The 23,986-nt window shown below is 40.1% G+C and overlaps 1 protein-coding gene across 1 annotated transcript in view; it reads right to left on the bottom strand.

The window, feature by feature from the left end:
* Nucleotides 1-364: 364 nt before the first annotated feature.
* The window catches only part of LOC131934668 (uncharacterized), a 50,219-nt gene continuing 26,597 nt past the window's right edge, over nt 365-23,986 (bottom strand). Inside the window, exons 14-23 of the mRNA XM_059290751.1 lie at nt 21,889-22,100; nt 20,899-21,054; nt 18,098-18,301; nt 17,097-17,205; nt 16,191-16,411; nt 16,011-16,072; nt 14,986-15,164; nt 14,505-14,687; nt 2,224-2,433; nt 365-595 (exon numbers count right to left, since the gene is read on the bottom strand). Of these exons, the coding sequence (XP_059146734.1) occupies nt 365-595; nt 2,224-2,433; nt 14,505-14,687; nt 14,986-15,164; nt 16,011-16,072; nt 16,191-16,411; nt 17,097-17,205; nt 18,098-18,301; nt 20,899-21,054; nt 21,889-22,100 (1,767 nt within the window). The remainder of the gene's footprint in view (nt 596-2,223; nt 2,434-14,504; nt 14,688-14,985; nt 15,165-16,010; nt 16,073-16,190; nt 16,412-17,096; nt 17,206-18,097; nt 18,302-20,898; nt 21,055-21,888; nt 22,101-23,986) is intronic.

The raw sequence follows: 23,986 nt of genomic DNA, 5'->3' as shown, positions 1-23,986 counted from the left end.
AACAAATAAAAAAATCTTTATAAAAACAAGCTTTTAAATGCACTGAAAATAAGAAAACTTATTTGTTTTCTTTAATAAAAGCTTTTGTCGCTCGTGAGATCTCTTACATATTTTAGTGACCAAAATTTTTATTCTATCGTAGGTTTATAGTTGTTGTTATAGTATTTATGCGTTTTACTTTCTTTCTATCCACAGTTTGGTCATCCCGTCAAAATAGTTGCCACAACTTAGGCTACGAGAATTCAACAATGTTTGCTATAATGCTCACGTGACATAAGACTTCAGCATCCAAAAAAACAACAACAAACAAATACAATTATATATCAAAATTTGCAACGTTTTATTTACAAAAATAAATTAATTACTACTTCCATCTATCACAGACTGTACCCAACAGTACTTTGGTTATATCCTCTGCCACTTTGTAAATCGGGTGAGTGTCTTGATTCTGACAGGCGATGCTCATGTCTGATACAGGTAGATAGATCACGTGATCCTGCAGGTCTTTAAAAACATCCCTCTGGATTTCTATCATGAAAGGTCGGACAACATCGGCAAAGCTGTAGACACTCTGTCTTGTTACAATGTGAGGACCCTTGAGAGACAGAACACCGACAGTTGGACTACAGTTTTAATCGGTTTTGGTTTTACTTTTTTTATACAGAGTATAGAGAAAGTATTGTAATCGTGCAGAGAAATGTAATGAAATAGTTTTTGGTTTTACTTTCTGTATACAGAGTATAGAGAAAGTATTGTAATCGTGCAAAGAAATGTAATGAAATAGTTTTTGGTTTTACTTTCTGTATACAGAGTATAGAGAAAGTATTGTAATCGTGCAAAGAAATGTAATGAAATAGTTTTTGGTTTTACTTTCTGTATACAGAGTATAGAGAAAGTATTGTAATCGTGCAAAGAAATGAAATGAAATAGTTTTTGGTTTTACTTTCTGTATACAGAGTATAGAGAAAGTATTGTAATCGTGCAAAGAAATGAAATGAAATAGTTTTTGGTTTTACTTTCTGTATACAGAGTATAGAGAAAGTATTGTAATCGTGCAAAGAAATGTAATGAAATAGTTTTTGGTTTTACTTTCTGTATACAGAGTATAGAGAAAGTATTGTAATCGTGCAAAGAAATGAAATGAAATAGTTTTTGGTTTTACTTTCTGTATACAGAGTATAGAGAAAGTATTGTAATCGTGCAAAGAAATGTAATGAAATAGTTTTTGGTTTTACTTTCTGTATACAGAGTATAGAGAAAGTATTGTAATCGTGCAAAGAAATGAAATGAAATTTGAATCGTTTTCGCATTTTATACCTTCACACTGTAGGCGCCTATCGTAGATGGAACATAAAGGATGCATTCTGATCGTGCAGAATCTAAATCTAGATTAGGACAAACTTTAACGCTCTATAAACTTCCGGAGTCGGAAAAACATTGATTGATTTTTTTAATGTTCTAATTTTATTTTCTAATCGATTCTACTAAAAAATTAAATGTAAAAAAATTAATAATTTTTTTTATAGAAAACATGTCTATAGCCATATTGCTCTGCAAGTGTCATCCAGAGTTTCTTCCAGGCATCTTTTCCGGGGGGGGGGGGGGTCTATTCCCCCCCCCCCCCCGAAAAAAGTATACTGCCCCCCCCCCTGAAAATTTCAAGTCCCCCCCCCCCCCTCCCCGGAGAAAAAGTCTGGAAGAAACACTGGTGTCACTGTCATCTCGCTTATTGTTACATGAGAACATAAGAAAAAGTTCAGGGGAGATCACTTCCAAGCTTTTCACAAGCTGTGACTGGGGGGGGGGGAGGGGGCGGGGGGGGGGGGGGGGGGACATGTAGCTCAAATTGGCTTTTTTGTTATTGACAACTAGAACGTTGACGTTGTAGGCACACAATAGAAAAATAACCAACAAAGGCAGAACTATCTTGGCGGACTGCCGAGAAAATTGTCAGAGACAGGACTAAGTGAAAAAAAGCTTTCTCTGGGGGCTCAGGTGTCTTGGGCACAAAGCGGAAATTTGACGATGAAAGCATTGACCTGTTAAAAAATAAAACACTTAAACAACACGAACATGCAAATGTAAAACGACAAGCACATTTACCTGTAAAAAGACTAGCACATTTACATGTAAAACGACAAGCACATTTACCTGTAAAACGACTAGCACATTTACCTGTAAAACGACAATCACATTTACCTGTAAAACGACAATCACATTTACCTGTAAAACGACTAGCACATTAGGATTTCTCTGAATCAATCGATCAATGGCAAGTTTGATGTCCGTCATCATGTTGACGTAAGCACTGAGATGGTGACTGGTCAGATGGATGTAGTGGTTGATGTACACAATATGGCGGCCTGTCATGGGGATCTGGTCGATTGCGTAACTGGAAGGGATCAGGTCCTTCAGTGGGGAGGACCACTCGGTCTGGGGGTGGGGGGGGGGGGGTGGTAGAAGAGAGAACGGGGAACATTAAGGACTTTCAAAGAATATCTTAGATCATTTATTGATTCTATAAATCAATAAATAAATTATACAGCTAAATTTGCATTGTGTTTAAAATGACAACTTCTATAATTCAAGCTAATAATGTTCTGCACAAAAACAACACTATGTGGTACTCACTGAGTAGGACAAACAACACTATGTGGTACTCACTGAGTAGGACAAACAACACTATTTGGTACTCACTGAGTAGGATAAACACTATGTGGTACTCACTGAGTAGGACAAACAACACTATGTGGTACTCACTATAGGACAAACAACACTATGTGGTACTCACTGAGTAGGACAAACAACACTATGTGGTACTCACTGAGTAGGACAAACAACACTATGTGGTACTCACTGAGTAGGACAAACAACACTATGTGGTACTAACTGAGTAGGACAAACAACACTATGTGGTACTCACTATAGGACAAACAACACTATGTGGTACTAACTGAGTAGGACAAACAACACTATTTGGTACTCACTGAGTAGGACAAACACTATGTGGTACTCACTGAGTAGGACAAACACTATGTGGTACTCACTGAGTAGGACAAACAACACTATGTGGTACTCACTATAGGACAAACAACACTATGTGGTACTCACTGAGTAGGACAAACAACACTATGTGGTACTCACTGAGTAGGACAAACACTATGTGGTACTCACTGAGTAGGACAAACAACACTATGTGGTACTCACTGAGTAAGACAAACAACACTATGTGGTACTCACTGAGTAGGACAAACACTATGTGGTACTCACTGAGTAGGACAAACAACACTATGTGGTACTCACTGAGTAGGACAAACAACACTATGTGGTACTCACTGAGTAGGACAAACAACACTATGTGGAACTCACTGAGTAGGACAAACAACACTATGTGGTACTCACTGTAGGACAAACAACACTATGTGGTACTCACTGAGTAGGACAAACAACACTATGTGGTACTCACTGAGTAGGACAAACAACACTATGTGGTACTCACTGAGTAGGACAAACAATACTATGTGGTACTCACTGAGTAGGACAAACAACACTATTTGGTACTCACTGAGTAGGACAAACAACACTATGTGGTACTCACTGAGTAGGACAAACACTATGTGGTACTCACTGAGTAGTACAAACAACACTATGTGGTACTCACTGTAGGACAACCAACACTATGTGGTACTCACTGAGTAGGACAAACAACACTATGTGGTACTCACTGAGTAGGACAAACAACACTATTTGGTACTCACTGAGTAGGACAAACAACACTATTTGGTACTCACTGAGTAGGACAAACAACACTATTTGGTACTCACTGAGTAGGATAAACACTATGTGGTACTCACTGAGTAGGACAAACAAACACTATATGGTACTCACTGAGTTCGACAAACAACACTATGTGGTACTCACTGAGTTCGACAAACAACACTATGTGGTACTCACTGAGTAGGATAAACAACACTATGTGGTACTCACTGAGTAGGACAAACACTATGTGGTACTCACTGAGTAGGACAAACAACACTATGTGGTACTCACTGAGTAGGACAAACAACACTATGTGGTACTCACTGTAGGACAAACACTATGTGGTACTCACTGAGTAGGACAAACACTATGTGGTACTCACAGAGTTGGACAAACAACACTATGTGGTACTCACTGAGTTGGACAAACAACACTATGTGGTACTCACTGAGTAGGACAAACAACACCATGTGGTACTCACTGAGTAGGACAAACAACACTATGTGGTACTCACTGAGTAGGACAAACAACACTATGTGGTACTCACTGAGTAGGACAAACACTATGTGGTACTCACTGAGTAGTACAAACAACACTATGTGGTACTCACTGTAGGACAACCAACACTATGTGGTACTCACTGAGTAGGACAAACAACACTATGTGGTACTCACTGAGTAGGACAAACAACACTATTTGGTACTCACTGAGTAGGACAAACAACACTATTTGGTACTCACTGAGTAGGACAAACAACACTATGTGGAACTCACTGAGTAGGACAAACACTATGTGGTACTCACTGAGTAGTACAAACAACACTATGTGGTACTCACTGTAGGACAACCAACACTATGTGGTACTCACTGAGTAGGACAAACAACACTATGTGGTACTCACTGAGTAGGACAAACAACACTATTTGGTACTCACTGAGTAGGACAAACAACACTATTTGGTACTCACTGAGTAGGACAAACAACACTATTTGGTACTCACTGAGTAGGATAAACACTATGTGGTACTCACTGAGTAGGACAAATAAACACTATATGGTACTCACTGAGTTCGACAAACAACACTATGTGGTACTCACTGAGTAGGACAAACAACACTATGTGGTACTCACTGAGTAGGACAAACAACACTATGTGGTACTCACTGAGTAGGATAAACAACACTATGTGGTACTCATTGAGTAGGACAAACAACACTATTTGGTACTCACTGAGTAGGACAAACAACACTATGTGGTACTCACTGAGTAGGACAAACAACACTATGTGGTACTCATTGAGTAGGACAAACACTATGTGGTACTCACTGAGTAGGATAAACAACACTATGTGGTACTCACTGAGTAGGACAAACACTATGTGGTACTCACTGAGTAGGACAAACAACACTATGTGGTACTCACTGAGTAGGACAAACAACACTATGTGGTACTCACTGAGTAGGACAAACAACACCATGTGGTACTCACTGAGTAGGACAAACACTATGTGGTACTCACTGAGTTGGACAAACAACACTATGTGGTACTCACTGAGTAGAACAAACAACACTATGTGGTACTCACTGAGTTGGACAAACAACACTATTTGGTACTCACTGAGTAGAACAAACAACACTATGTGGTACTCACTGAGTTGGACAAACAACACTATGTGGTACTCACTGAGTAGGACAAACAACACCATGTGGTACTCACTGAGTAGGACAAACACTATGTGGTACTCACTGAGTAGGACAAACAACACTATTTGGTACTCACTGTAGGACAAACACTATGTGGTACTCACTGAGTAGGACAAACACTATGTGGTACTCACTGAGTAGGACAAACACTATGTGGTACTCACTGAGTTGGACAAACAACACTATGTGGTACTCACTGAGTAGGACAAACAACACCATGTGGTACTCACTGAGTAGGACAAACAACACTATGTGGTACTCACTGAGTAGGACAAACAACACTATATGGTACTCACTGAGTAGAACAAACAACACTATGTGGTACTCACTGAGTAGGACAAACACTATTTGGTACTCACTGAATAGTACAAACAACACTATGTGGTACTCACTGTAGGACAAACAACACTATGTGGTACTCACTGAGTAGGACAAACAACACTATGTGGTACTCACTGAGTTGGACAAACAACACTATGTGGTACTCACTGAGTAGGACAAACACTATGTGGTACTCACTGAGTTGGACAAACAACACTGTGTGGTACTCACTGAGTAGGACAAACAACACCATGTGGTACTCACTGAGTAGGACAAACAACACTATGTGGTACTCACTGAGTAGGACAAACAACACTATATGGTACTCACTGAGTAGAACAAACAACACTATGTGGTACTCACTGAGTAGGACAAACACTATTTGGTACTCACTGAGTAGTACAAACAACACTATGTGGTACTCACTGTAGGACAAACAACACTATGTGGTACTCACTGAGTAGTACAAACACTATTCGGTACTCACTGAGTAGTACAAACAACACTATGTGGTACTCACTGAGTAGGACAAACAACACTATTTGGTACTCACAGAGTAGGACAAACAACACTATTTGGTACTCACTGAGTAGGACAAACAACACTATGTGGTACTCACTATAGGACAAACAACACTATGTGGTACTCACTGAGTAGGACAAACAACACTATGTGGTACTCACTGAGTTGGACAAACAACACTATGTGGTACTCACTGAGTAGGACAAACAACACTATGTGGTACTAACTGAGTAGGACAAACAACACTATGTTGTACTCACTGTAGGACAAACACTATGTGGTACTCACTGAGTAGGACAAACACTATGTGGTACTCACTGAGTAGGACAAACACTATGTGGTACTCACTGAGTAGGACAAACAACACTATGTGGTACTCACTGAGTAGGACAAACAACACCATGTGGTACTCACTGAGTAGGACAAACAACACTATGTGGTACTCACTGAGTAGGACAAACAACACTATGTGGTACTCACTGTAGGACAAACAACACTATGTGGTACTCACTGAGTAGGACAAACAACACTATGTGGTACTCACTGAGTAGGACAAACAACACTATGTGGTACTCACTGAGTAGGACAAACAATACTATGTGGTACTCACTGAGTAGGACAAACAACACTATTTGGTACTCACTGAGTAGGACAAACAACACTATGTGGTACTCACTGAGTAGGACAAACACTATGTGGTACTCATTGAGTAGGACAAACAACACTATGTGGTACTCACTGAGTAGGACAAACAACACTATGTGGTACTCACTGAGTAGGACAAACAACACTATGTGGTACTCACTGAGTAGGACAAACAACACCATGTGGTACTCACTGAGTAGGACAAACAACACTATGTGGTACTCACTGAGTAGGACAAACACTATGTGGTACTCACTGAGTAGTACAAACAACACTATGTGGTACTCACTGTAGGACAAACAACACTATGTGTTACTCACTGAGTAGGACAAACACTATTTGGTACTCACTGAGTAGTACAAACAACACTATGTGGTACTCACTGTAGGACAAACAACACTATGTGGTACTCACTGAGTAGGACAAACAACACTATTTGGTACTCACTGAGTAGGACAAACAACACTATTTGGTACTCACTGAGTAGGATAAACACTATGTGGTACTCACTGAGTAGGACAAATAAACACTATATGGTACTCACTGAGTTCGACAAACAACACTATGTGGTACTCACTGAGTAGGATAAACAACACTATGTGGTACTCACTGAGTAGGACAAACAACACCATGTGGTACTCACCGAGTAGGACAAACAACACTATGTGGTACTCACTGAGTAGGACAAACAACACTATGTGGTACTCACTGAGTAGGACAAACAACACCATGTGGTACTCACTGAGTAGGACAAACAACACTATGTGGTACTCACTGAGTAGGACAAACAACACTATGTGGTACTCACTGAGTAGAACAAACAACACTATGTGGTACTCACTGAGTAGGACAAACAACACTATGTGGTACTCACTGAGTAGGACAAACAACACTATGTGGTACTCACTGAGTAGGACAAACAACACCATGTGGTACTCATTGAGTAGGACAAACACTATGTGGTACTCACTGAGTAGGACAAACAACACTATTTGGTACTCACTGTAGGACAAACACTATGTGGTACTCACTGAGTAGGACAAACACTATGTGGTACTCACTGAGAAGGACAAACACTATGTGGTACTCACTGAGTTGGACAAACAACACTATGTGGTACTCACTGAGTAGGACAAACAACACCATGTGGTACTCACTGAGTAGGACAAACAACACTATGTGGTACTCACTGAGTAGGACAAACAACACTATATGGTACTCACTGAGTAGAACAAACAACACTATGTGGTACTCACTGAGTAGGACAAACACTATTTGGTACTCACTGAGTAGTACAAACAACACTATGTGGTACTCACTGTAGGACAAAAAACACTATGTGGTACTCACTGAGTAGTACAAACACTATTCGGTACTCACTGAGTAGTACAAACAACAGTATGTGGTACTCACTGTAGGACAACCAACACTATGTGGTACTCACTGAGTAGGACAAACAACACTATTTGGTACTCACTGAGTAGGACAAACAACACTATTTGCTACTCACTGAGTAGGATAAACACTATGTGGTACTCACTGAGTAGGACAAACACTATGTGGTACTCACTGAGTAGGACAAACAACACTATGTGGTACTCACTGAGTAGGACAAACAACACTATGTGGTACTCACTGAGTAGGACAAACACTATGTGGTACTCACTGAGTAGGACAAACAACACCATGTGGTACTCACTGAGTACGACAAACAACACTATGTGGTACTCACTGAGTAGGACAAACAACACTATGTGGTACTTACTGTAGGACAAACACTATGTGGTACTCACTGAGTAGGACAAACACTATGTGGTACTCACTGAGTAGGACAAACAACACTATGTGGTACTCACTGAGTACGACAAACAACACTATGTGGTACTCACTGAGTAGGACAAACAACACTATGTGGTACTCACTGAGTAGGACAAACACTATGTGGTACTCACTGAGTAGGACAAACACTATGTGGTACTCACTGAGTAGGACAAACACTATGTGGTACTCACTGAGTAGGACAAACAACACTATGTGGTACTCACTGAGTAGGACAAACAACACTATGTGGTACTCACTGAGTAGGACAAACAACACTATGTGGTACTCACTGAGTAGGACAAACAACACTATGTGGTACTCACTGTAGGACAAACAACTCTATGTGGTACTCACTGAGTAGGACAAACACTATGTGGTACTCACTGAGTAGGACAAACAACACTATGTGGTACTCACTGAGTAGGACAAACAATACTATGTGGTACTCACTGAGTAGGACAAACAACACTATATGGTACTCACTGAGTAGGACAAACAACACTATATGGTACTCACTGAGTAGGACAAACAACACTATTTGGTACTCACTGAGTTCGACAAACAACACTATGTGGTACTCACTGAGTAGGATAAACAACACTATGTGGTACTCACTGAGTAGGACAAACACTATGTGGTACTCACTGAGTAGGACAAACAACACTATGTGGTACTCACTGAGTAGGACAAACAACACTATGTGGTACTCACTGTAGGACAAACACTATGTGGTACTCACTGAGTAGGACAAACACTATGTGGTACTCACTGAGTTGGACAAACAGCACTATGTGGTACTCACTGAGTAGGACAAACAACACTATGTGGTACTCACTGAGTAGGACAAACAACACTATTTGGTACTCACTGAGTAGGACAAACAACACTATTTGGTACTCACTGAGTAGGACAAACAACACTTTGTGGAACTCACTGAGTAGGACAAACACTATGTGGTACTCACTGAGTAGTACAAACAACACTATGTGGTACTCACTGTAGGACAACCAACACTATGTGGTACTCACTGAGTAGGACAAACAACACTATGTGGTACTCACTGAGTAGGACAAACAACACTATTTGGTACTCACTGAGTAGGACAAACAACACTATTTGGTACTCACTGAGTAGGACAAACAACACTATTTGGTACTCACTGAGTAGGATAAACACTATGTGGTACTCACTGAGTAGGACAAATAAACACTATATGGTACTCACTGAGTTCGACAAACAACACTATGTGGTACTCACTGAGTAGGATAAACAACACTATGTGGTCCTCACTGAGTAGGACAAACACTATGTGGTACTCACTGAGTAGGACAAACAACACTATGTGGTACTCACTGAGTAGGACAAACACTATGTGGTACTCACTGAGTAGGACAAACAACACTATGTGGTACTCACTGAGTAGGACAAACAACACTATGTGGTACTCACTGTAGGACAAACACTATGTGGTACTCACTGAGTAGGACAAACACTATGTGGTACTCACTGAGTTGGACAAACAACACTATGTGGTACTCACTGAGTTGGACAAACAACACTATGTGGTACTCACTGAGTAGGACAAACAACACCATGTGGTACTCACTGAGTAGGACAAACAACACTATTTGGTACTCACTGAGTAGGACAAACAACACTATGTGGTACTCACTGAGTAGGACAAACACTATGTGGTACTCACTGAGTAGTACAAACAACACTATGTGGTACTCACTGTAGGACAACCAACACTATGTGGTACTCACTGAGTAGGACAAACAACACTATGTGGTACTCACTGAGTAGGACAAACAACACTATTTGGTACTCACTGAGTAGGACAAACAACACTATTTGGTACTCACTGAGTAGGACAAACAACACTATGTGGAACTCACTGAGTAGGACAAACACTATGTGGTACTCACTGAGTAGAACAAACAACACTATGTGGTACTCACTGTAGGACAACCAACACTATGTGGTACTCACTGAGTAGGACAAACAACACTATGTGGTACTCACTGAGTAGGACAAACAACACTATTTGGTACTCACTGAGTAGGACAAACAACACTATTTGGTACTCACTGAGTAGGACAAACAACACTATTTGGTACTCACTGAGTAGGATAAACACTATGTGGTACTCACTGAGTAGGACAAATAAACACTATATGGTACTCACTGAGTTCGACAAACAACACTATGTGGTACTCACTGAGTAGGATAAACAACACTATGTGGTACTCACTGAGTAGGATAAACAACACTATGTGGTACTCACTGAGTAGGACAAACACTATGTGGTACTCACTGAGTAGGACAAACAACACTATGTGGTACTCACTGAGTAGGACAAACAACACTATGTGGTACTCACTGTAGGACAAACACTATGTGGTACTCACTGAGTTGGACAAACAACACTATGTGGTACTCACTGTAGGACAAACAAAACTATAAGGTACTCACTGTAGGACAAACAACACTATGTGGTACTCACTGAGTTGGACAAACAACACTATGTGGTACTCACTGAGTAGGACAAACAACACCATGTGGTACTCACTGAGTAGGACAAACACTATGTGGTACTCACTGAGTAGGACAAACAACACTATTTGGTACTCACTGTAGGACAAACACTATGTGGTACTCACTGAGTAGGACAAACACTATGTGGTACTCACTGAGTAGGATAAACAACACTATGTGGTACTCACTGAGTAGGACAAACACTATGTGGTACTCACTGAGTTGGACAAACAACACTATGTGGTACTCACTGAGTAGGACAAACAACACCATGTGGTACTCACTGAGTAGGACAAACAACACTATGTGGTACTCACTGAGTAGGACAAACAACACTATATGGTACTCACTGAGTAGAACAAACAACACTATGTGGTACTCACTGAGTAGGACAAACACTATTTGGTACTCACTGAGTAGTACAAACAACACTATGTGGTACTCACTGTAGGACAAACAACACTATGTGGTACTCACTGAGTAGGACAAACAACACTATGTGGTACTCACTGAGTTGGACAAACAACACTATGTGGTACTCACTGAGTAGGACAAACACTATGTGGTACTCACTGAGTTGGACAAACAACACTATGTGGTACTCACTGAGTAGGACAAACAACACCATGTGGTACTCACTGAGTAGGACAAACAACACTATGTGGTACTCACTGAGTAGGACAAACAACACTATATGGTACTCACTGAGTAGAACAAACAACACTATGTGGTACTCACTGAGTAGGACAAACACTATTTGGTACTCACTGAGTAGTACAAACAACACTATGTGGTACTCACTGTAGGACAAACAACACTATGTGGTACTCACTGAGTAGTACAAACACTATTCGGTACTCACTGAGCAGTACAAACAACACTATGTGGTACTCACTGAGTAGGACAAACAACACTATTTGGTACTCACTGAGTAGGACAAACAACACTATTTGGTACTCACTGAGTAGGACAAACAACACTATGTGGTACTCACTATAGGACAAACAACACTATGTGGTACTCACTGAGTAGGACAAACAACACTATGTGGTACTCACTGAGTAGGACAAACAACACTATGTGGTACTCACTGAGTAGGACAAACAACACTATGTGGTACTAACTGAGTAGGACAAACAACACTATGTTGTACTCACTGTAGGACAAACACTATGTGGTACTTACTGAGTAGGACAAACACTATGTGGTAGTCACTGAGTAGGACAAACACTATGTGGTACTCACTGAGTAGGACAAACAACACTATGTGGTACTCACTGAGTAGGACAAACAACACCATGTGGTACTCACTGAGTAGGACAAACAACACTATGTGGTACTCACTGAGTAGGACAAACAACACTATGTGGTACTCACTGTAGGACAAACAACACTATGTGGTACTCACTGAGTAGGACAAACAACACTATGTGGTACTCACTGAGTAGGACAAACAACACTATGTGGTACTCACTGAGTAGGACAAACAATACTATGTGGTACTCACTGAGTAGGACAAACAACACTATTTGGTACTCACTGAGTAGGACAAACAACACTATGTGGTACTCACTGAGTAGGACAAACACTATGTGGTACTCATTGAGTAGGACAAACAACACTATGTGGTACTCACTGAGTAGGACAAACAACACTATGTGGTACTCACTGTAGGACAACCAACACTATGTGGTACTCACTGAGTAGGACAAACAACACTATGTGGTACTCACTGAGTAGGACAAACAACACTATTTGGTACTCACTGAGTAGGACAAACAACACTATTTGGTACTCACTGAGTAGGACAAACAACACTATTTGGTACTCACTGAGTAGGATAAACACTATGTGGTACTCACTGAGTAGGACAAACAACACCATGTGGTACTCATTGAGTAGGACAAACACTATGTGGTACTCACTGAGAAGGACAAACACTATGTGGTACTCACTGAGTAGGACAAACACTATGTGGTACTCACTGAGTAGGACAAACACTATGTGGTACTCACTGAGTAGGACAAACAACACCATGTGGTACTCACTGAGTAGGACAAACACTATGTGGTACTCACTGAGTAGGACAAACAACACTATGTGGTACTCACTGAGTAGGACAAACAACACCATGTGGTACTCACTGAGTAGGACAAACAACACTATGTGGTACTCACTGAGTAGGACAAACAACACTATATGGTACTCACTGAGTAGGACAAACAACACTATGTGGTACTCACTGAGTAGAACAAACAACACTATGTGGTACTCACTGAGTAGGACAAACACTATTTGGTACTCACTGAGTAGTACAAACAACAGTATGTGGTACTCACTGTAGGACAACCAACACTATGTGGTACTCACTGAGTAGGACAAACAACACTATTTGGTACTCACTGAGTAGGACAAACAACACTATTTGCTACTCACTGAGTAGGATAAACACTATGTGGTACTCACTGAGTAGGACAAACACTATGTGGTACTCACTGAGTAGGACAAACAACACTATGTGGTACTCACTGAGTAGGACAAACAACACTATGTGGTACTCACTGAGTAGGACAAACACTATGTGGTACTCACTGAGTAGGACAAACAACACCATGTGGTACTCACTGAGTACGACAAACAACACTATGTGGTACTCACTGAGTAGGACAAACAACACTATGTGGTACTTACTGTAGGACAAACACTATGTGGTACTCACTGAGTAGGACAAACACTATGTGGTACTCACTGAGTAGGACAAACAACACTATGTGGTACTCACTGAGTACGACAAACAACACTATGTGGTACTCACTGAGTAGGACAAACAACACTATGTGGTACTCACTGAGTAGGACAAACACTATGTGGTACTCACTGAGTAGGACAAACACTATGTGGTACTCACTGAGTAGGACAAACACTATGTGGTACTCACTGAGTAGGACAAACAACACTATGTGGTACTCACTGAGTAGGACAAACAACACTATGTGGTACTCACTGAGTAGGACAAACAACACTATGTGGTACTCACTGAGTAGGACAAACAACACTATGTGGTACTCACTGAGTAGGACAAACAACACTATGTGGTACTCACTGTAGGACAAACAACTCTATGTGGTACTCACTGAGTAGGACAAACACTATGTGGTACTCACTGAGTAGGACAAACAACACTATTTGGTACTCACTGAGTAGGATTGAAAGGGGTTTGAGTGTGGCAGCCATTTGATAGAGAAGTTGTTTGCTTTATGTACACACAGCAGGGGTTTGTGCCACTTTTTACTGGTGGCGGAGATTACATCCGCACATCCAGATAGGCTTGTTATTGTATAGTAATGGCTGCGTCCGTTGGAGTCGCCCAGCAATAAAAACTACAAATACACAACAATACATTGAATCGATAAAAGTTTAAGATTACAATAGCAGGTGGTGTAAGGCCTACATAACATTGAAAATCCATGTAAGTAACATAATTCAAATATAAGCATTTTAAAATAATGCCAATGATCATTTCTTATTTACACATATAGATATGTAGTTAATTGATTTTTATGCAACAAAAGCAGTTAATTTGAAAATAATAAACTATGCACTTTAAAAAAAATTAGTTAATGCATTTGCCTGAAAATAGAAATTTGATTTTGTTGGCTATGCTATATAAATACAAACCGAGACGTTTTTGAAACATGAATTTGAGTTGTCCCCCTTTACACGACACAGCAATGGCTGCCAGTGACCTTTGTAAAAATAGCCGGTTGGTTCAGGTTGAGCCCAGGTGTGTCGTGGTGGTACCTGGTTACATGGTGTTGGTGGGATCAGCCGGTCAGGTGTCGGGTCTACTTTCTCACCTGGACAGTTTGGTGTTTTAGAGTAAGATGTCAAAAAAAAGGGAAAAAAATAACCAAGTATGACTTGACGGATTAAAGAGCAGATTACGTAGAGTTCACCTGTTTCTTTGATCATATGAAAAGACAGTGCAGTCAGTTCAACGTTCCTTCCGTGACCCAGACACACACCTGAGTTAGATTGACTAGGGGTCGGCTTCGGTATTTAATTAAGTTAATCTGAGATGCGAACTAGAAACATTTGGGTTATCACTCCATGAGCTCTACCCCCCAGCCACACGTCCCTTTAAAGTCTCGACTTAGGGGTCATAAATAAATGACGTCACGCTTTTTTGACGATTTTTACCTCCCCCCCTCCCCTCCGTTACATCATCGTCACAAAAAGCCAGACCCCCCTCCCCCCTAAAATGACGTCACATCTCAGCCTACAACCCCCCTCAAAATCGCAGTTGAATTTTTCTTAAAAAATAGATTATTTTTCCGAAAATCTTGTCTGAACTCTGTCAACATAGAGTATTTTAATCAATTCCTATTACAATTTATTAAAACCGTTTTCTAAAACGCAAAAAAAACGGCTAAAACTCGTTTTCTAACATTGCTTTTTTATAATGCAAAAGTGTGACGTCACACCATCTGACCCCCCCCCCCCCCACCCCCCCCCCCCCGCCACTACTCCTCCTCATCACACACCGTCACAAAACTACGGACCCCCCTCCCCCCTACAAGTGTGACGTCATTTATGGACGACCCCTTACTCCCTAGAACAATCTACTTTAAAAATGTCGCGAGTATACTATACGAAGTTGAAAGGGAGGCATCTAATCTAGGGTTACCATGAACAATTCGTACCTTTTAAATCCTTCCTTTTCAGTACAAGGAGTTGAAATCTGTCAGTGCTTATGAAACCTGAACTTTAAAAAAATTCATATGTTTGAACCTATACATAATTATATAGTTCATTTTATACGAGGTACATTATATTAAATTAAAAGATTTTCATAACATTTAAATGTTTTAATAAGAACCAACCCCATTTTTTTCTCCAAGATCGTCTGCTCCGTGTCTGTTATAGGCGCGACAGCTGCATCCGGTAAAAACCTTGTGTGTATGTAGTGAGAACAGTTCAACTCTGTCTTCACAGGGCGTCCGCAGTACCACGGGGATCCGTTTGATGACGTCAAGTTACAGACCTCCCCCTGGGTGTACCCTGGGAGGACGTCAGTGTTGTGGCAAAGGGTTGCCTCACTCGCCTGCGGGTTGTTGTGGAGAGGGTTGTTAACAACAGTCATCACATTTTAAGGGAATGTCTTTGAAAGTCTTTTTTAGTTGTAAGAGGAGTCAATTTTTTTCACCCAAAAAAAATTGAAAAAGCTTTTGTTCCGCTTGACTGAATTCGTTAGAGTGACAGAAGAATGTAGTACATACAGAGGCGTAGCGACCCTTCCCGGTGCCCGGGGACAAACTTTTCGATTTGCACCCCCCCCCTCAAGATTTCGATTTATTTTTCCGACCCATTTTGGCGCCCCCTTAGGTCGGCGCCCGGGGACATATGTTCCACCCCCCGCCCCCCTCCCCCCTTGCTACGCTACTGATTAAATATTACATGCTGTAAATAATTGATTTGACCAGTAATAGTTAAATGACGCCACATAATCATTTAGACGTAATTTGATCAAGTTAAATGCAATCCAAATACGGAAAACACTAAAGTATAGATTATCGTGGTGTTACTTGACACTGTATTTGAGTGTATTAGGTTCAAGCTGTTAATATTTGTTTTTAAACATTCATAACTTAATTCACAGTGAGATTAAATTTTGGAATGCTTTGTATCGCTTTATATTTGCGTTATTTGAACTCTAAATTTTTAGTCAGCACAATGACTGTCATTTATGATTAGGCCTACAATGCAATGATGTTATTGAGATGCGTTACCTGTGAGTTCACAAACCCCCCAACAGTTTGTCTGAAACCTTTTATCATCAGGTGACTTGTAAGCAGAGCAGTAAAAAATTCTCTGGAGTAGGTCAGCTGTACAGTGACCCTGTCAACAATAAAACAAAAAATAGAAACCTTTATAATAACAAGCTCTTGAATGCAATGAAAAGAAAACAAACTTTACTTTCTTTAATAAAAGATTTGGTCGCTCATGAGTTCTCTTAAATAAATTTCCGGGAGGGAGGGGGGGGGGGTGGTAGGCATACACTGGTAGAAATATATATTTTCTATATAAATACTATTTCGTTCGAGGGGGTTGGGAGAGGTAGACGTTCCCCGGGGAGGAGGGATGCCTGGAATAAACTATATTGATACATTGTCATGGAAGAATAAGATATCTAGAAAGTCTATGGAAGCAAAGCCGGGAGTAAAATCAGGCTGATATCGGAGTTAACGAGCCATAAAACACATAACATATTGACACGTAATATGTAATTGTAATAGGGCTTGTAAGTAGGTCACCAGCTTCTCGTTCTCGAACTTGCCATCTAGTATTTTTCAAACCAAATGTGAACATTTTGATTAAATTGATTTAAAAAAATAGAAAAATAACAAGCTGACCTAAACGTAGCTACATTATTAATATATTATTAATAGCCTAGGCTTAGCGGTAGTTATTTTTCTATTATTAGTACACTATTTTAAATAATTGTAGCATTTTGGATACTCATCGTATTTTAATATATTGAAACGAGGCTAAGAAACAAATAGCCGCCATGATTTTATTATCAATGGGGATCATGTTCACAAAAATTTCTTTAGTTCAAAAAAGTATATCTCTACCTGGCTAAGGAGATTTCAAAATATAAGCGAGAGAGACCGAGACTCACAAGTCCTATTGTGAACGAGGAAGAATGCATCAAGGCAAGTTTTGTTTGTGGTCAGGGTACAGTGTATACATTTATAGAAGCTGCAACTTTGTGAGATTCCCCTCTCACCTGAGCCGACCTTCCCAAGGTAGAACAGCTGTAACCAGGTAAGTTCCATTGTTCAAATCTGTCACCTGACCTGCCAGTTTGCTGTCGTGATCCAAATCCTGGAACCAGGCTCTGATCTCATCGCCACCTTTGACCTTTGGCTGACCCTCCTGGTCCTTGACCTCCACACGGAGAGCGATGGTGTCGCCCACGGTGAATGTTTGGCTGGGGATGGAAATGTGAAGGTTTGGCTAGGAGTGGAATTGTGAAGGTTTAGCTGGGGATGGAAATGTGAAGGTTTAGCTGGGGATGGAAATTGTTTCAAGAATGACAGGTTGTGTTAGGTTTTGAATAACAGGGTAGCAGACAAAGCGTACAATAAGCTTTTTCCCTTTAGAAAAGCTGTTAACCTTAACTATAACCTTAATCCTAACCATAATACAAACCACAATGTTAACCATTGCCCTGCCCCTTTTCCCGCCCCAATTTCTTCCCTAATTCTAGCCCTAACCATAACATATCTTAGTTATCAATTTGTTATGGACAGGGAGAAAACTCCGAATGATGGACGGGCGAGGGGGGGGGGGGGGGAGACTGCTTCTAATTTATTTTGGGATAATGTCAATCATTTAACAATTCGCTTTAATTATTAGTTTGTGTAATAAAAACAGTTTGGCTAGTGATTGCCAGTCAATTTGTTTATTTTCAAACTGAACCAAACATGAATTAAAATTTATAATTGGTTGTGAGCGGTCATCCCAGTCTAATCAAACTACACGAGTAATTCTTTTTCCAGTTAAAAATACTCATAAAATGTCATAATACTAAACATATTTTGTGTGAGATACTTTGTCTGAAATATTTTGTCTGAGACCATTTGGTCTGAGTCCATTTGTCCTGAGACCATTTTGTCTGAGACCATTTGGTCTGAGACCATTTGGTCTGAGACCATTTGGCCTAAGATCATTTATCCTTGAGATCATTTGTCCTGAGATCATTTGTCCTGAGATCATTTGTCCTGAGACCATTTGTCCTGAGATCATTTGTCCTGAGATCATTTGTCCTGAGATCATTTGTCCTGAGATCATTTGTCCTGAGACCATTTGTCCTGAGATCATTTGTCCTGAGACCATTTGGCCTGAGACCATTTGTCCTGAGACCATTTGGCCTGAGACCATTTGTCCTGAGACCATTTGTTCTGAGATCATTTGTCCTGAGATCATTTGTCATGAGATCATTTAGTCTTGAGACTATTTGTCCTGAGATCATAAGACCACTTCTCGTGGAACTGGGATGGGTCTCTGAGCTTCTCGTGTGGGGGGTATCTGTCGTCGTCCCCTCTCTTCTACTTCGTTTTTAACTGCAATGTTGGAAGAGATTTCCTCCAGCACAAATATGTCTTACGTGTCAGTTTATTGTGCCTTATATAGGCGGTTGACTGATTTCATTCAGCTTTTCCTCTTGGATTTTTTTTTTGTCCAATCAAGAACAAACTACAAAGCGGGACTTTTCGGTTTGGCGGCTATGAGCTTTACCGACCTGACAAGCTGACCCAAGTTATTCAACCTTCACCACTACACACATATTTACGAAGCGTATTCACAAGCCACATATATACATACATTACTGCTATTGCTTGCCATCACTAGATCATCGACCCCATACATTCAGCCATCAAATATGTCCGTCCATACAATATAGACTTTCACTGTACAATGAGCTTGAACGGTGAGAATTGTGACAAAAGTCATCTGAAACCTAACTTTGATGGCGTGTTATAGACGCCAGCTAAAATTGATGGCGTGTTATAGACACCAGCTAACAATGATGGCGTGTTATAGACACCAGCTAACATTCATGGCGTGTTATAGACGCCAGGTGGTGGGATGCAACAAGAACACCAGACGACACACCACAAGGCCATCCGTCACAACAAATGAAGTGAATTTATTGTAAACTAATAAAAAAAGTAGATGGACGGATGGATGGATGGAAGAAATAAACCGGGAGTGATCTCCCCTAAACTTTCTCAAATATTCTTATATAAAACAAGAGTGGACGGGAACTCGGGATATAGTTATGATTTTTAATCCATTTTAAATACTTACACTTTTAAAAATGGAATAGAAAATCTCATAGAAAAAACAATTGCGCACCAAGCGAACGCCAAAACAAAATTTACATAATAGTGCGGAATATTATTAGTACTTAATAAATTTACATGCGTTTTTTGAGAAATCGGAAATAGCGTAAATTACTACTTCCGGTCAACGGAAATTACTCAAAATTTGATAGAAGGCAGAGAATTAGATCTTTTACTTACACGTGAAATTTTATTTATCCATCTGAAATAGTACTCAAGTTATAGGCTTTCGAAAAATTCAGAGTAGAAAAAGTTCCACTTCCGGTTATTGGAAATCGCTCAAAAGTTGATACGGATCTACGATTTGGATATAATGCTTATATTTGAAATTTCATCAACCTAGCTGTAACGGTACTTAAGTTATCGTGTTTACACACACACACACACACACACACACACACACATAGACATACGGACAGAATTGGATAATCCAGTTTTTCCGACTCCATTACGCATAAAACGCCAAAAATTTTATATATTTGGATTTATAATTTTTGCCCGATTCAAATAAGTCCTCTACATCCCGGGTGTGATGAAGGACTGAGGAGTAAAACGGTGAAAACTGTCCAAATTTAATGTGATTTTTGTGTCACGATTACAAGACTTTCTCTATACTTCGTATATACGAGAAAGTAAAAATTGAAGGACATAAGAGTATAGCAAGTGATTACAGGCCCACCTGTTGTTTAGCAAGATGACTGTAGATGACTTATGACTTGAGACTTGTGTCAGGTTTTCTATGGGCGGGTCCAGCACGTACAACTTTTCAAACTCGTACAAAAAGGGCACAGGTGGTTTACTCAGGAACTCAGGTAACCATAGGGCGTGGCATTTGCTGGGGGGGGGGGGGGGGGCAAGAAGATTAAAAAAAAATTAATGTCGGACATGTCACAAAGCTGTCAGGTCTAGCTAAAACTGTGACAGGTACACGAAACATAACCAGGCAGAATGGAAAATTGAAAGACAGGTTTATAAAACGGACGGGTCCGACATTCAAAGAACATAACGAAAGAAGATGGGCTGTAAGACAATATTTACCTTTTTAACATCGAAATAACTCAAATATTGCTTTCTCGAATTCAATAAAAACTTACAGGGTTATACCGACACATGTAGGTAACAATTCTGACGGATTACATTTTCAAATTTTCAAATACTTTTGCTTTTACAAAAAAAATTCTGAAAATCACTTTTTAAAAATCGACATTTCTACAAAAAATACACCTTTTTAACTGTAAAAGACAAATCAGATAAACTTTTAAAAATTTGTTCTTTCAATTGTATTGCTATATGTATACAGAATAATTGTAGAAAATTTTGATCAATTGTAATAATAATTAAGAAAGTTATTTCACTGTTAAAATGGTTTTAAAAATTCCAAGATGAAAATGAAAATTTTCGTCCATTTAAATTTTTTTGACTTAACTCTTTGCTAAATATTATAGCATTAGGTTTAGAAATAGGAATTTTGGTTAATTTAGTTTTCATCACCCGCGATGCTAGGGCTGTCAACAAATGGAATCTCAAACTTTAACTACACGTCATGTTTGGGCTGTCAACAAAAGAAATCTAAAACGTTAACTACACGTCATGTTTGGGGCTGTTAACAAAGGAAATCTCAAACGTTAACATCACGTCATGTTTGGGCTATAAATAAAGTTCCACTCACTCTCGAACTAAAGTCATCCATGCGTGGTCTGCGTCTGCCGTAAAGCTGCCGTTTAAAGATGGCCGACTGCGCCATGCTAACCTCGGCTCTCTAGCAATTTGTGCACACTCCACCTTCGTAGCGTCCATAGCAACGGTTTTATTCAATCTGAAGGCCAATCTGGCTCTGAATTCTAGAAGTTTCTCTACACTTGAAACGGTGTCATGGCTGGGCTAGGTAATAATTAAAAGTAAGTAAAGTTTAGTGGTAGCGTACTTTATTTGGTTGGTTATTTATTTTATGTGTTGTTTTTTTTTTTTGTACTGTTCATAAAGCGGTAGTTGCGCTGAAGGTTGTTTGCTTTTGTGCGGAATTAGCACGGTAGTAATATAGGTCAAGGCAATTTCCGGAGAAGGACGGAAGAAGGAGAGGCAAGGGCTGTCGGGCTTACGTGGGCTCAACTAAAGAGAGCTGCCCTAGTACGGTGGAGAGGTGGGGCTGCAGCAGCCTTTTGCTCCCCAGGGGCTACAAAGGAAAAAGTCAAGTCAGGGACGAACGTTTTTAATTAGTTTAAACATTCAACATTTGTCGCCTATCACTCTATAATTAGTTGCTAATCTTTTATTTTTAATGCATTAGATTAGATACCCTACCCCCCACCCCCCACACACACCTTCTATGTTCGTCTTACACAAACTTTCGAAAGTAACTTTACACAATGCTGTTCATTGCGGGGCGGTAGTGTCTAAAATGAAGCAATGAATCAGCGGACGTGATGTCACATGCGGATAAAAATAGAATGGTTTATTACTCAGTACATTAGCACACGTACATGCCGGTCTTCTTCGTTTAAAGTTTGACAGAACACGTCTGCTATAAAGTTGACATCTTAAAACAATGAGCCCCAACTAAGAAGAAAAAAAAACTTTAAGGACCTGACCTGACATAGACTGTTGAAAAGTTTTTGTGCATCATGTTCGAATCGAAATTGAGATTCACAAAACTAATTGACGGATTGTGTTCGCCCTTGTAAAAAAATGTAACAAGATTAACCTAAGCCAACGAGTTATTGCTTTTTTCTGTTAGATTTATATCTCTCGCTGAACTAACAGGACTTTCGTTCGTCGTTTGCTAATTTCTTATCTTTCTATGCTTGACCTAGTTTAGCTAACTACCACCATGACAAGTTGTTGAGAACGTCACAATTAGAGCTGGTCGATTCATAAGGGGCATGCGCAAGTTTTGGGGGATTGGGTACATCATATAAATATACATACACTCACGTGTGTATGTGATGTTTGTGTGTATGTATGTTTGTGTGTGTGTGTGTATGTATGTGTGTGTGCGTGTGTGTGTCAAAAAATTGAATACGTTTATGTTGAAGAACAGAAAAGAGCAGAATGCTAAACACAAAAAGTAACACAAAACAAAACCACAATACAGAACACGACAGCAGACTAGAATGCAACACAAATTATACAGCACAAGCCAGATGCTACACAGGTGGAAACAGCTAATGTACAGATAGTGAGATACTCAAGTGGAATGACTTTAAAAAACGGCGAATCGTTTAGCCGGCGAGAGGTTACCATGTGGGGAGTCGATAAAACATTTACGTAACATGGAATTCCTCGTTCAAATAGAGTTTCTGGTAAGTCGTCTGAAATGCAGAGGCGTAGCGACCCTTCCCGGCGCCCGGGGACAAACTTTCAATTTGGCGTCCCCTTCGGGAGCAAATTTTCAATTTGCATCCCCCACCTCAAACTTTCGATTTGCACCCCCCCCCCCCCCCCCAACTATTTATAATGCAAAAATGCAGCTTAAATAACATTTTAATTTGTTTTACATCCCATTTTGGCGCCCCCTAAGGTTGTCGCCCGGGGACATATGTACCTAACCCCATGCCCCCCTATGACTACGGCTCTGCTGAAATGACACCTACATGACAAGTCATCTGAAATGAAACCTACATGACAAGTCATCCGAAATGATACCTACATGACATCTGAAATAACACCTACATGACAAGTCATCTGAAATGACACCTTCATGACAAGTCATCTGAAATGAAACCTACATGACAAGTCATCTGAAATGACACCTACATGACAAGTCATCT

The sequence above is a fragment of the Physella acuta genome, unplaced genomic scaffold (assembly GCF_028476545.2).
Source record: "Physella acuta isolate Inbredline_101_S28 unplaced genomic scaffold, ASM2847654v3 ptg000115l, whole genome shotgun sequence".
NCBI classification, from domain to species: Eukaryota; Metazoa; Mollusca; class Gastropoda; family Physidae; genus Physella; species Physella acuta.
The sequence above is the reverse complement of the archived record's forward strand: the minus strand, read 5'-3'. Positions and strand labels throughout refer to the sequence as shown.